Source organism: Macrobrachium rosenbergii, chromosome 16 (assembly GCF_040412425.1).
Source record: "Macrobrachium rosenbergii isolate ZJJX-2024 chromosome 16, ASM4041242v1, whole genome shotgun sequence".
Lineage (NCBI taxonomy): Eukaryota > Metazoa > Arthropoda > Malacostraca > Decapoda > Palaemonidae > Macrobrachium > Macrobrachium rosenbergii.
Window position 1 is genome coordinate 29,061,194 of NC_089756.1, and position 15,372 is coordinate 29,076,565.

Here is a 15,372-nt window from a genome sequence, read left to right on the forward strand (position 1 = left end):
GCTGGCCATTTCTTCAAAAGAAGTTGAACCTCCTCCTGCACTAACGTCCATTCCCCTAGAACCTCTTACGACCGGCTTAGGCGTCCATGGCGTTGAGTTTCCCGATCGCACTGAGAACGAGAGAACCTGTGGCACTTCGCACCAGTGGAGAATTCTCTGGGCGACTTGATTCAAAGTTTGTGATTTTGTCCCCCCCTCTTGGAGGTATGACACAGCCAGTTACGTTGTCGCAAAGAGCGCTACCGTCCTGTTGTAACTGATCTCTGTGAAGCAACTTAGAGCCTCTTTCTGCTCGTAGTTCTCTGTGGTTGATGGACTCCCTCCGATCCAATTAGATTCGTCCAAGGCCTCTGGCCTGACATTCCTCAGGGTTGCTCCCCAACCCTGATCCGGAGCATCTGTGTACAGATGGAAATCTGGAATGGGGGAGTCAATCTTCGCCGATGGTCAGATGATATTCTTCCTGACCACCACCGAAGATCCTTCGGGCAGAATCGTCCCAGACTATGAACGCTGTTCTCTTCCCGAAAGTCCCAGCGATTCCTGAGACATGCCTGAAGAGAACGCATCCGAGACGAACCTGGAATTAGGAGAGAGGAGGCCATCCTGCCCAGCAAGCTCTTCCATAGGCTTACAGGTTGCGCTCTGTTCGATCTGAATGTTTCTAGTTGGCTCCAGCATTGCCAAAACTCGTTCCTCCGTCCCGGAAAGCCCTCAAACGGCTGGCGTCTGAATCGTTATCCTAAGCACGTTTTTGTCAGGCTGGAATCAAAGAGCTCTTTCTAAGTTGATGCGTATTCCCAACTTTTGACACAAATTCGGCAAGAAGTCCCTCGCCTGCAAAACTTCCTCTACTGGCGAAGCCTATGAACTAACCAATCGCCGAAATTGCATCGCCTCATCCTGAAACCCGGCGATGCATTATCTCTGAAATAGGAGACATCACCCTCGTAAAGACTTGAGGTGCGCTGTGGTCAGACCGCAGAGGACTCTGAACTGAAATGTTCCAGTTGGACCCGAGAATCGAAGGAACTTCCAGATTCGGATGGACCGAACTGGAGATAAGCGTCCTGAGGTCCACTGAAATCATCCAGTCGTCTCTCGGTTCGCATCGACAGCACCGACTGAGAAGTTTCCATATGAAACCGGGAGATGATGAACCGGTTGAGACTTCGAGAGATCTATGATGGGTCTCAAGATCCTCCCACGGCAGAGCCACAAAAATCCGACTGTAAAACCTGGGGAAGAAGGAGCGGGTTCTAATGCCCCTTTTCCCAGAGAGCTCGGACTTCTGCTGCTAACGCTATTCCCTGATGGAGGAAGGGGAATAACTGGAAAGATGAACCGGTGAGCTGGATAGAGGAGGCAGAGGAGCGAAAAGGACTCTGTACCCTTCCTTAACACCTCCACTACAACTCTCCGGCGCTATACTCCTTCCAGGATTCCCAGAATGGAGCTAGCAACCTCCTACCCGGTGCAGGCGAGGAAGTGTCTCCTACTTCCGAAAACCCTTCTAAGGACAGAAGGTTTCGGATCTGAAGCAAAGCTGAAGTCTTGGATGAGAAACGGACTTTCTTAGGGGACCTGGTTGGTGATTTGGAACGGGTCCTTGGCTGGAGATGTCATCCTGGAACCTCTCGGAGATCTAGAGGACTGTGCTGCCACTCGAATCATGGCTTGCTGTGACTTCGACAGCTGAAGAAGAGAAACGAAATTTACCATCGAAGCTACATCTTCCTCCCTGAAAAGACTGTTGCTGAGCGCCAAAGGTGCTCTCAGCAGAAACCCTTTGTGAATATCTGGATAATGCGGTAGATGGTTCAGAAAGAAATCCCTCCTTTTCTTACCGAAGAAGATTAAGTAAACCGGCCGATATATTTGCCTGATACCAGTCCCATTGACACGAAGTGATGAGATTGTCCGAACAAAACCGGGTCCGAGGAGAATAACCGTCCTGTTTAAGGAACCCCATTAAACCAGATAACATCCACATCGAATGGGATAGAGCCTCCGACTGAGAGCGCAGTGTCTTCCAAAATACCCACTTCTCTGCGCGTGAAAGGAAACCAAGCGATTCAAGAAGGACCTAGATAGAAGAGCTTCCACTGATTCATTAAGAGTACCCCTAACACCCCATAGAAGGGTTACCGCAACCTTGTAAAAGCCTTACGAGGAGGAAGTAAGGCGGAATCCTGCCTACCGACCCAATTAATGCCGCTAACCTACCGTCCGCCTCCCTCAATGCCTGCACGACACGGCCAAACCAAACTAGATTCTTTGGTGCATGAGCCACCACTGGTTTCACAATAACAGTGACTCAAACATTGCCTGATTAGGTTGAAAAGGTTCTTCGGAGCCTTGGACTGTGGGTAAAGAGCATGAATAAAAGTCCACCATCCGCTTGTATTCGCTCTGCGTTAGCTGAAGGAGAACAGGCTTCGATGCGGATCCTCTTCCTGCGCCAAAGAAAATCCTTATCAGAAAGATCCGACCGAGTCGAGACAGGAAACAGAGACAGGCTGACCTAGAAAACGCTGGATCAGTTAACCGGAACACGAAATACCTGAGTGCGCAAGGCGCGCACCTGGGGAATCAACCGCAATGTTGCGGGCGGCGAGAAGGGTTGCAAAACCGCACTCTCCAACAACGGTGGAGCTGCGCTGAGCCAGACACACCTGGGCGAACCACGCCCCCTCAGAAAACGGAGAAGCCGCATACTGCGCCAACCCCCGGAACTAGGCTGAATAACAGAAGCATGCTGATGAGGAATCGCCGAGCAGACACTCCGCTATTTGCGGAAGAAGAACAAGGTGGGAAAAACTCATGTTGACCAATGGCAACCCGAACCTACAAAAACCGCCTAACCGGAGGAACAGAGACACCTGTTGGAAGGTAGAGGAAGGAAGGTACAGTAGGAGGGAAGAGAGAAGAAGCCACACTCGGAAACCACGGAGACCCTGCCCCGATGACGTCATACATGAAGCACCAGACGGACGGAGCTCACAGGAGTTCGCATGGAAACTGCGCGGTGCGAACCGAAGCGATTGTGGATGATAGGTTACCCAAAAACCTAGCTACTGGGTGATTGTTGAGACTACCGGGGCCGAAACATTGAACACGGGTACAGTCGCACTACTAGATGTCGCAGCAACAGGCTCCGGAAGACGAGAAACATATGATTTGTGGAAGATTGTCCCGAAGGCAAGTCCGTTAACGGTAGAGAGCTCGGATGAGCGAGAGAAGAAAACCGAAAGTCTCCCCAAGAATGACCGAACGGAAGGTTGAGAAAAACCTAAAGAAGAAGATTTTGAAACCATAGGAGAAGAGATGTCCGTGGATACAGAAGAAGCCATAGATTTTAAGGAAAGAAAAATAGACCGATTCTGTTCCCCCTGATAATCCTGTAAAGCATCATTTGTAAAATTCAGGGAAGATTTTTTCAAGACATGCTCAAAAATGTTGGAAAACCCAATATTAAAACAATTTCTAACCAAAAGATCTGTAGCCTTTAGAGAGTCCCAACAGATCAGCATTATACTCTGCAATGTTCAGCAATTGATCAATTGAATTGGACTCTGAAAGGACGAAGGTTTGTCCTGAGGGGGGGAAGAAACTTGGAAGAAGAAGAAAGGGATACTTTCCAACCTATCCACACTAGAAGAGCTAGGAACCAAAATTGAATCATCCTCTACCAGATTCGCAACCTTTTGTTGCAGAGAGCCTACTGCGGGAAAAAGAACCGCTGTTGGATCCAACAAAGGAGCCGCAACCTTAATGACACCTGACTCGACTGCACCTTCAACTTATCTTCTGATTCTTTACTACCGTCCTATCTCTAACTGTTCTGCGTCAATCCTAAATTAGATTTTACCTTAGGACTTACGTTACCAGGGTGAAAGGGGAAATCTGCTGCCTGACACTGCCTGTCCCGGCCGGGGGCGGTAGATCCTACCTTTGAGGTTTGCGGTTCTCCATGACCCCCGGCACCCGTTAGGGCTGATTCTGGAACAGGCAGGAGCTGGGAAAAGAGCGATTAGGTTCTGTGTCCCTATTAACTTTTTCCTGATCCTTTATCTCTGTTAGTTTTGACATGAAACTTGAAAACAAACTAGACATGCTGGCTGACAATTTGTCTTCTAATTTCCTAAATAATTCTGACTCTAAAGCCTCTTTGTCAAAACCCTGAGTTTCTACCGCTGAATCATACGTTTACTCTTAGAAGCTAATGATTTCCTATGCTTGAGATAATCCTCCATCTGTGTTGTCGAAGCCATGACCTACACTCGTCACATCGCAATGTGGCGCTACATTGTACCTTCCTGCAATTTATGCTACGAATGTCTGTCGTTTTTAAGGGTACTCATCCCTTTTCTTGCAGGCGGTTACGAACGATGGGCTGCGGTGTCTCCAGCGGTAGCGATCTCCGTCGTACGGGCAGAAGCAGAAGTGGAAGCGAGGTTGTCAAGGGTGGTGTCTTATCCATTTTATCCATTTCAAAATCCAAGCCGGAAGGCCAAGTCAAAACGGAGAAAGAACAATCCAGAAGAGGGGGCGATCAAACCAGTCCAAGTCGTTATCCAATCCAAAACGAAAATAAAGGAGTCGGGCTAACAAAATTTCATACTGATGTAGGACAAGTCCTAGCAGCACGGCGAACAAAAGTAGTGAGGTTCTCGGCCATACACAGCCGGGACTTGCAGCAGCGTTGCCAGCGATGCAGCTAGGTAACTCATTTGTTAGATTTTCCTGTAAGCGTTAGTAACGCTGACAGTTAATTACCCACTTAGTGGGTAATGAGTTGGGGATATAGTTCGGGCTGGTAGGTAACCAGGGCTAATTCAGGTGTTCAGGGAGTGTATTGCAATATATCTACTTTTCACTAACTGTGCCTCTCTAACTTAAAATTCTTGGTGTCACTCCTGATTGTAATTCTCTCTCGAGAAACATCTCTGGTTTATCTCTTTACAGTAACTGCAAAAAACTGGTATACAGGCAGTCCCTAGTTTATGATGGGAGTTCCGTTCTTATGCCGCATCTTAAGCCGCAAATCATTGTAAGTCAAAAAAATAATTGAAAATCGTAAGAAAATCTTACTCTTAAGCCTTTGGGTGTCTTGAAAACAAAGTAACCTGCATTTTTATTGAGTTTTTCATCAAAAAGCATCCAAATTTTGACCATTCTGCTGTTTTGGGGCCATATTTCTTCCACATTGGATCGGTGTCATAAGCGTCGTAACCCTGGAACGTGCGTCGTAAAACTGGGAAATGATTTTTGATGAATATAATTGAAGAGTGTCATAAGCTTGGAATGTCATAAGCTGAGCCTGTCGTAACCTGGGGACTGCCCAACGGTTCCGTTCCTATGCCATGTCGTTAGCTGAAAATTGTCATAAGCCGAGAGATCGTTTAAAAATCGTAAGAAAACCTTACTTTTAATCCTGTGGGTGTCTTGAAAACGATGTAACCTGCATTTTTATTGAGTTTTTCATAAAAAAAGAACTCCAAATTTTTATTATTCTGCCGTTCTGGAGCCATATTTCTTCCATCAGATCGGCGCCTAAGCATCGTAACCCTGGAACATGCATCATAAACCAGGAAATAATTATTTAAGAATATATTTGAAAAGCGTCGTAAGCTCGGAACATCATAAGGCGAACCTGTCGTGACCAGGGGACTGCCTCTACTTCGTATTTTCTTCCTTTGTCAGCAGTTGGTTCCCTGTTACTACTACTACTATTAAGCCAGCCTTTGTAAATACACCTCTTTTCTTTGAATGATTGCCGTGATGAGTCAACCTGAAAGGCAATAGTCTTTACATCCTCTGGCATGCAGAACTACTTGTAACATGTCTACGGCAGGTGTGGTGGCCTACTCAATTTGCTGGACAACAGAGAACCTTCTGATCCACAGATCAGACTTATATCCTGATCCAAGAGGTCAGGAACACCCTGTGAAAGGTAGGCTCACTCTTGATACTGTGCACTTGCATGTCAGGATACCCATCAGTACAGTACTGCAGAGGACTGTCACACATAAAAGGTAGGGCTGACTCTTCTCAGCAAATCTCAGTTGAAGTATGAACAGAAGAAGAGTCTGGGGTAGTTATTGTGCTTTGAAAGGAATGAAGAGAGACTGAATTAGCATTACCTACAGCAGGCATCCACTGCCAACCATAAAAATATAAAGGTGTTCACTTAGATTAGACAGTACTTCTTGTAAGAAGACTTGTGTGACTTTTCTCCTTCTTACAAGAAGATAAAGGAGCAAGAGCTCTACAACAAAGGGGAACAAGATAACATTTGTGTTTCTTCACCCAATGCATCTCTGTCTTATTCTTTTCAGCTATAGCAGATGAGGTGGTCAAAGCAGATAGCGTCAGAAGGGTTGGCCTGTGCTCAATGCTTCAAGGGTATCTCCTACAGGCAAAATGACCGCTACACAAGGTTCAACATCACTGAACTCCTTAGCAAGAATAGCAGCAAGAAAGTGAAACCTTCAGACAAAGCTAAGTGGTCCAGATAAATGGGTTCCCACACAACCAAGGAATTGCTACATCTCCAAGTACTCCAGAAAAGCAGGCACACTAGGAGCAGCCAACAAAGCAGGGTTAAGGTAGGATGAACCATGAGCACATGACACAGCCCCTCCTAGGCAGAGCTCACTGTGCATACCTAGGATGTCCAAGCCAGAGAAAACAAGCAGGGTAGGAAAAGAGAGAGGGCAGTCTGGAAGGAAGGAGAGAAAAAAAAAAAAAAAAAAAGACTCGGCAGTGTCAAATGCTAAGTAATCCGCCAAAGATAATGGTAAATATCTTTTGTCCTTCCTCTGTTTCTTGCCAAAAATTTTCCACTGCAAAGGAGACCAGACCAACCAGCAAATTAACAGACAAAATCAGGGTTGCAGGACCTTCCTTGTAGAACGAACGAAAACCCTGTGAATCCACCAGCACAGATGACATAAAATAGCCACATCTCCAGTCACATCCTTCACACCTTTGGTCATTCTTTTTGTTCACATCCATGTTAAAAAAAAAACCCACCACATATATACAGAAAAAGCAGGCAAAATTTCAACTTAGCAGCAGCATACCTTCACTCAACAGCACTGAAGAAAAAGTGCTGGTTAATGACTGCTGAATGGGGGACTCCAACCACTCACCCACTGCCTCCAATTAACTGTCTTGTTACCTCGTTTCAGCGACCACTCTGGATTGTGGCAAGGAATACTCCCATATAAAAGATGATGTTTTATTGCTCCATGCCTACTAATACCTTGGCTGATGAGCGTGAGAAGTTACTTAATCAAAAACTCAGCGAGCAACATTTGTTTGATATGTGCTTTGAAAATAACTGCTTTAGCTGGGTGTGGAGAACACCCGCCATGTCTCCATGGCATAATGGATAGGCTTACTCTGCTCTGGATTTGGTACCATTCTTGAATGGCTTGGTTCACAACATCTCGTCTCGCTTGCCCCAAGAATCCCGTGATGCACCAGTGATCGTCCAGCCCAGGAAAACTCAATGAGGGGTGGCTGAGGTGGGCCATTAATGCAAAGGCCTCAGGTTTGTATGTTAGAAAAAATACAAATTGATAAAAAGTTGTGATTTTTTCCCATACGAATACAAACCTTCGGCCTTTACATTAAGATTTACTTGTTGGTGGGAGGAAAAGTAAGCAATGACCAATTGTAGGTCTGGCTCACCTGGGCTCACTTCCTGACCATTGTTAAATATAGGAAGAAGTAGAAAGTCTCTTACTTACTAAGAGGAGAAAATGTTTTCCTAGTAGCCAGACATCCAGGCTTTTGCCACGAAAAGAATAAGATTCCGCAGCGTGTCATGATGAAAGGGAGGATTTGTATTTGTAAAAACAAATAATTGGTTAACTACCCTGATCTATGAAGAGAATACTCTGTTTACAGAGAGAAGAATGGTGTCGGTTCTATTTCTGAGATTAATTCATTGTATGAAAAGAAAAGAAAAAGAAAGATGTCCTCCTCACCTGTAATTAAACAGATCCATTACCAAAGATTGTTGTCTTCGCTGCTCACCAGGCATGAAGAAGGAAAAGGAGAAAGGAATAAGACCATTCACTGCAATCACAATCTCTTTCACATCAGCATCAGACTAGATGCATTTTGCCCACAAGGAGCACTGGCACATTAAGACAACTTGTTGGGCAGCCACCACTGGACCCAAGGAAAAAGTGTCCATGGACCTATGAGTGATGTCCTTCAGGTAGACAGAGGTAAAGGTGGTCTGACGATTTAATGTACCAGCCCTCAAAACTCTTTGAACCGATAGATTCTTCCTAAAAGTGATGGAGGGGCCAAGGCCCCTGACATCATGAGCTTTAGGTTATACTGATTATCTAATAATTCAACCTGTGAGCCAGAGTATAACTGTGGCAGTGAAGAGCAGTACTAGAGGAAGTTCCTGGATAAAGTTATTATAGTATTCAAGGATGAGAAGGTGAGGAACACACTGCAAAATCTTTGGAACTGCACCCTCAAATTCAGCAATCTACAACATGGTTCCTGCTTGAAATGACATCTCGGCTCTTCACTTGGAGCATGACTCTAGACTGTGTGGTAGAGAGGAGGCTTCTGTTGAATTTCATGGTTTTGGGGTCACTAACTTCCAATAACAGTTCAGGAAAATCAGAGAGAACATTCTTAATGACAACATCCGTGAAGGGTTGGATGAAGATAGCATTGATTGTAAGTATCAGATTTCATCTGAATAAGAAATCACCATTACTGCTGCCAGTAACTAGGTGATAATGGTTATCATGATGATGATAATGACAGGGATGATGCCAATCCTATCACTCTTAAGTCAGTAAGGTTCGAGAACGAATCACTGTCCTCAAATGTTGTAGTGTCACTTCATAGTGCAAGGACTATTCATTAAATCTGAACTGTGGTGATCCCTCTGTCAAAGTGGGCTAGAGTATTTCTCCACTTCCACCAGGTCATCCAGCTGCCCCATCTTCTGTACTGGAACCAAAGTCCAGTACATCTGCCATCTTTGTTCTGATACCACACCCTTCACTTAATTCTTGTGCCACACTGAAGCTGGACGTGTCACTTGATCTATATAAGCCCTGAAAGAATAACTTTTCACCTCTTCCTACATCTAAAAGTGTTGACTTAGGGTCGCCTTGTACATTTGCAGTGCTGTTTGTTTTCTGTCTTAAGTCTAGAATATGTACAGTACAATACAATACATAAAATTGGGTAATGATAAAATGTACCTATTGTGCTATATACAGAAAATGGGCTCCAAAGAAAATGTAAATACCAAAGTATATATATACTACATGTACTACATATAATTGGTTTTGTTTCTTAACAGTAATTACATGACCATGAATACACTAGCATCAAAGTTCTACACAATTATTTAAGTTAAGAGTATATTTTCAAAGCTAGCCAGGGTTATGATAGGATTTCCAATTAACCTAAAGGTAGCCTAACTGGGGCTGGTCAGGTCACTATTCCTTCTCTACATTTTGATTAGTTGCAATCCCGTTGGATACATTATTGTGAATGATCAAGGGGTACCTGTACTTTGTGAAAGACTGATGGATGGGCATTTGAAAATATGCATCCTTCAGATCCACCAAATGCATGATGTTGCCCTTGTTGATGGAGTTCCACACAAGACACATTGCCTCATGTCTTGAACCAAGTCTGAAGAACATGCTCATTCAACACAGAGATTGATCAAAGGGCTCCAACCCCAATTAGAATTCTCCACCATGAAAAGTTAAGTGTAGAAGCCCAAGAACAGCCTGTCTATGACTTCAAGCACACCAGGAAACAAAACCAGTGTTTGAGGGAGGAGGGTGGCAATATTTGAAAGGTAGCCATAAAAGTCCTGAAGGACACAACTACCTGGTCTCCCCTCCAATGGCATGATGGGCTAATGAGCTAATAAGACTCCTAGCCCTTCTTGAGGAAGAAGAAACCTGTGATCCTTGTTGCAGTTTTGTGGAGACCTGAGCCTACCAAACACTGAAGAATCAGTCAACCACAAACAGTTGCCTGCAGTGCCCTTTAAAGCTTCACACAGCTGTCTCCCAGCTAACAGAATGCATTCTTTCCACTGTGACTTTACTCATTGAAGATAGTAAAGAGGAGTCAAGGACCAATCTGTTCCTCAAGGAAACACTACTCTAAGCTAAAATTCGTTACTAGAAAAGCTGACACATGATCACATATTTGCAAGTGTTTTTGCCAACAACCACTCATCAGAGAATGAGAGGGCAAAGTCAGCAAGCACGTCCAACCTATGGTGGAGCCATGTTTGGTATTTCATTCCATACGTTTTTGGGGACTGCAAATTTGGATGTGTCATGTATTCACATTAAAGATGTGAAGGCTTGCATCATTATTTAAGTCCAGCTTTACTGTTTGGTGTTCCATTCCATATGCTTTTGGGGACTGCAAATTTGGATGTGATAGGTGCATGTAGCACATGCTCTATTTACAAGTGCTTATATGAGTTTTTGGCTTTCCTGTTACAAACTACAATTAAAACTTCATAAATTCTTAAGCTTAAGTACCCAACTGTTATCTAACTACTCCCTGTTTTCAATACATGATATATTCAGTTCAACATTAGCTGCCCTGTGTTATGGCTGCACTTACTCACCTTTATTGGTAAGTGACCACATTTTTCAGAAAGAATGAAGACTTTACCATTCTTCCAGGTCAATGGAGTTGCTCCTCTAACAAACCCTTAGTCAATCAGTAGGCTTGTAACTGTCCACTAAAGGTTCCAAAGAAGGGAAACACTGTGCTCCTGGTTTGTCCATAGGAATAGGAACTTTCTTGGAAATATGGAGATGACCCACAAACTTTGCCACCCCAGAATCAAATTAAGATATACAGTACTGTAAATGTATGTAATACAAATGGCACGTGTCCATGCAACTGTATAATTAGCTGTGCAACAACTTGTATGGCCTTCTTATTCAGGTTGGGTTGGGAGGTCACAAAGGCCAGGTAAGGACCTAACAAACCATGTTGGGTTAGGTTAAGTTAGGCTGCATCCCTGAATTAACTTGTGGTACTCGAGGTCAGGTTAGGTGGGTGGGAGTTCAGGGAGGTGGAGGCGCCCCCCACTGCAAGGTAAGGACTCAGCACCCTAGGTTAAGTTAGGATGCTTCCGAGTAAATATCCTTGTTACATTTTTGTCGTTCATATGGCCTATTTTTTGGTTAAGACTGGGCTTACTCTTGATACACATGAACAAAATGCATTTCCTGCTTTGCTAAACAATGTACTGAACTCTATCATTGGTAGTTCAAAGGAAGAGCTCCACACAGATATATTGTTTATTACAGAAATTTTCTGACTGAGCAAATGAGAAAAGGGTGTATGTAAAGCAGTACAGATGAGATAACTTGAAACATCTAGGAAAATAACGTGAGAAATTAACTGCCTTTTGTTTACGTTTTTATGCAGAAAGGCTGCATGGGATACCACGTTTAGTACTACCTCGGGGATTAACATAAAAACATAAACAAAAGACAGTAAATTCCTCACATTATTTTGGTTAATTCCTCAAGGTAGGGTATGGTACCTGACCAAAAATCCCGTTTCCCACTGGGGCTTTCCATTGTTGCTGGATACGCTTAAGCTTTGGGGGCAGGGGAAACAAAAAGAAGTGGTTTCCAACAGGAAAAAAAATGCTTAGAATTGCCTAAAATAATATATAAGCAGAAAAATTAAATGGTTAATACGTATACGGCTTGGATTATACAGTAGGTATACAGTAGGTACCGCAGTTTTAACCAAACAGCACACTTACCACTGGGGCTGTAAGCAGTATCCTCCGACTGTCCTACAGTAGGAATGGCAATAAGACACAAAAGGCTAATACAAGAGGCCACGGCACCCGGTAAAACGACTTTCCTCGACTTCGATGGCGAAGACCAGAGACAAAGGGAACTCATCATTACGCTCAGGCCTACGATCATTTCACTCTTTTACTGATTTCACTCGGCCCGTAAGCATTCCACTATCTTATCAAGCTGTGGAGCACCACGCAAACAATGCATATTTATTTTCAAGCAATCACAAAGTCGTCCTACAATGCGTCATTCTTGACAGATAGCGCAATTAGCTCGCAGCTACCGCTGGTCGCAAGCCATTCAGATACCATTGATAAGGGAGAAGGCTTCTGCTACACAAATGTCAACAAGAGGACAAGTTACAGTAGCGATGCGTGACGCTCGTCGTAGCGGAAAGGGTGTTTATCTTATTTTATACAAAACACGCACTTTATTACTCCAAGGAACAGTTTACTTGAACTTTTCTGCATCATTCTTAGATATAGTAGTAGGTTTTGGTGTCAGGATGCTTTTTAATAACAATATGACCGATGCAAATCGACTCGTCCCCGTGTAGGCATTGTTGTGTCGCCCATAGAGCTGCATTGATTAATCCAACTCATTGGTATCGCCTCCATCTTAAATTCCTTTCATGTCACTCACCGCTTGAATAATCATTATACTTAATCAAGTATTATTCTCTGGATTGCAGTTATCCAGCTGACTTGTCAAAAGTTGTAAATTTCGGGGCATCTGCTCTATTTGTCTATTGTCACACTCGAACATTTTTCAGCCTGCGACTAAGGCGACTAACCTTTCTTCATACGTGCAGCATTTAAATTTTTCGGGACCTCATGTGCATTTCAGGATTAGGTTTTTTCATGTAGGAAGAGGAAGAAGAATAAATAAAGCAAGATAATTCCCATAATAAAAGTCAAAGTAGTTTAACCTATTCCAAATCTATTAATCATATTATTACTTGTATTATCATGCTTTGAAAAAAATTCCATATCATTATGGCCCTTGTTGATCTTTAAGAGCACTTCATTTCGCTATATATATTTGGCATTATCCTCCTGGTATCTATGCCATCGGTAGTATATATTATCTAAGAGGCAGTGACGGCACCAGGATTCTTTAAGTGATGGGATTGTGCAATAACATTGGGAATATTTATAAATATACACACATACAGTATGTATGTATATATATATATATATATATATATATATATATATATATATATATATATATATATATATATATATATATATATATATATATATACTCAAAATCCATACAATATATATTACTGTATAAAATAAAAACAAAACAATAGTTTGTTTATTTAATTTACTGCAAAATGCATCTGTTATCCTGCCCAAATCCAGAAGTTTTGTCCTCCTGGAATTTGAGAGTTGGGCCTTTCATTTCCCCTGCGGTTCTGCAAGCAAGTCCTTTGCTGCTTGAGACAACAGAAACTTCTCTAAAGAGCTGTTGATTCGACTGGCAAGGTGACACTGATGCTTATCAACATAGGCCAACGAACGTACCCTTGTATGGTTCAAAACTGATGGCCAGTTGCAGATGAGTGGCTATAGGCCTATCATTAATCTACTCTTTCTTTAAAGAAAGAAAATTATGTAAGGGGGAGGTTTGTAATTGTATCATTTATCTGTCAGCGTCAACTGTTTCAGTTAGAGCACAGAAAAGCATGCCGAAGGATTTTGTCTTGAGTTTAAGCTCCCGAGGCCCACCTCTCCATAGTACTGCCACATACGCTTTTCGCTTGGTCTGATATCTGCTTCTATGCGTCTAATGACAGACAGAACGGGAGGGGGCTGGTGTTGCTGGGTAACTCAATTAGCGTTGAAGAAAGCAACTCATGGTTGATTAATTTCAGGTGATGATCTCAGGTACCACGAACTCTCTCTCTCTCTTCTACCCAGCGGTCAAGATTTTAGAGATTTTTTTAATACACTGTACTTGACACATTTGATACCTTTTCCGCTAACAACAGGGAGAAACTGTTTTTGAAAACCTAGCCGTGACGCTAATGACTGAACAGGGTAATACACTTAGGTTTCGGCCAAACAAGGAGAGATGCAGAATGTCCCAACATGACTGCAAGAATAGAGAAAGTGAGAACAAACGGTAGCAAAAACGAGCCGAAGGACTACGCTTATCAGTCCAAAAAGCGAGTTCATACAGCAATAAATTATTAGATTTAAGGCATATTCTGCTAACTACTAACCTACACAACCAGTGAAGGAATGGGTTACAACAAGTGGGTACCAGGTACCAATCAATCCTAATTCACTATGCTTCAGACACTCTATTTGAATGAACAAACAATAGTAGATTAATATTAGGAAAAAAAAGCAGCGGGGAAACCCAAACTTCTCTAATTCATGGTGACTCAAGTAAGCTACACTCGCCTGACGGAAATGAAGAAATTTAGCTGATATCTCTCGGGTCTAAACTGCAAGCTCTGTTAAGGTAAGTTATCGTAATTCAGAAAGAAGTAAATTTTGATATAGAAATATTCACGTTAGTTAGGTCGAAAGAGTATGCAGATTCGAATTGGGAAAACGGGTTACAAAGCCCAACACAAAGCTTCAACGTAAGACTAAAAACTTTACATTTTTCATGTTGAAATGACGTGACTTCCACGAAGAAGAGAGAGAGAGAGAGAGAGAGAGAGAGAGAGAGAGAGAGATTAATTCAATGAGATTGATTTTACTTCATTTGACATTTGCGCGTGGGGTAGAGAGATCTGGACTACAAAACGAGGATAATTTTGTCGCTGGAAAAGGGTGTGTTTAGGTGACACACACACATATATACTTATGTATGTACACGTACATGATCACATCTTGAGAAAAAGACGAAGGCTCCGTGAACTCCAAATTTCATTTCACCTTTCCTGCGAGTCTATTTTGTATGCTTAGATGTTACGGAACTGTTGTAGTATTGAATATATATATATCATCCATATATATATATATATATATATATATATATATATATATATATATATATATATATATATATAGAGAGAGAGAGAGAGAGAGAGAGAGAGAGAGAGAGGTATCTCAAGGACGCACCACTCGATCTGAGGAAATCCCTCTGAAAAATTAAGATAAAGAATAAAAACTGCGTCACATGGGTGTGTTCATTGTTTTATCTATTATTCAACTGGCTTTCAGTTGGACCGCCCTAAAATGAGGCTATTTATTTATTTTCAGTTTATTTCCATTGGCTCTGTAGTTTTGGAACTATTTAAGGCAATATACCTCTTAGTATCTTCAAAACTGATACTTTAATAGAAAGTACAAATTTATATAGTGTAGTTTCCATTGATATGCAAAGTATTTGGCTGTAGATAACAGTTCGACTAACTGGTACATTGCATAACGTTAGTACTAGCCTCCCCTTCCTGGTATTGAATTGCTGAGTAACGGGTCCTGCTATTTCCTGGGCTTTCTTATCAACTTCTTTACACTGATTTATTGGTTTAAGTCGCTGGTGA

The 15,372-nt window shown here is 42.6% G+C and overlaps 1 protein-coding gene across 2 annotated transcripts in view; it reads right to left on the bottom strand.

Moving 5' to 3' along the window:
• Window positions 1-12,252, bottom strand: part of LOC136847250 (post-GPI attachment to proteins factor 6-like) — a 70,882-nt gene extending 58,630 nt beyond the window's left edge. For both annotated transcript variants that reach the window (XM_067118749.1, XM_067118750.1), the window contains exon 1: window positions 11,819-12,252. In XM_067118749.1, the coding sequence (XP_066974850.1) occupies window positions 11,819-11,987 (169 nt within the window). In that variant the 5' untranslated portion in view covers window positions 11,988-12,252. The remainder of the gene's footprint in view (window positions 1-11,818) is intronic.
• Between the last annotated feature and the right edge of the window lie 3,120 nt (window positions 12,253-15,372).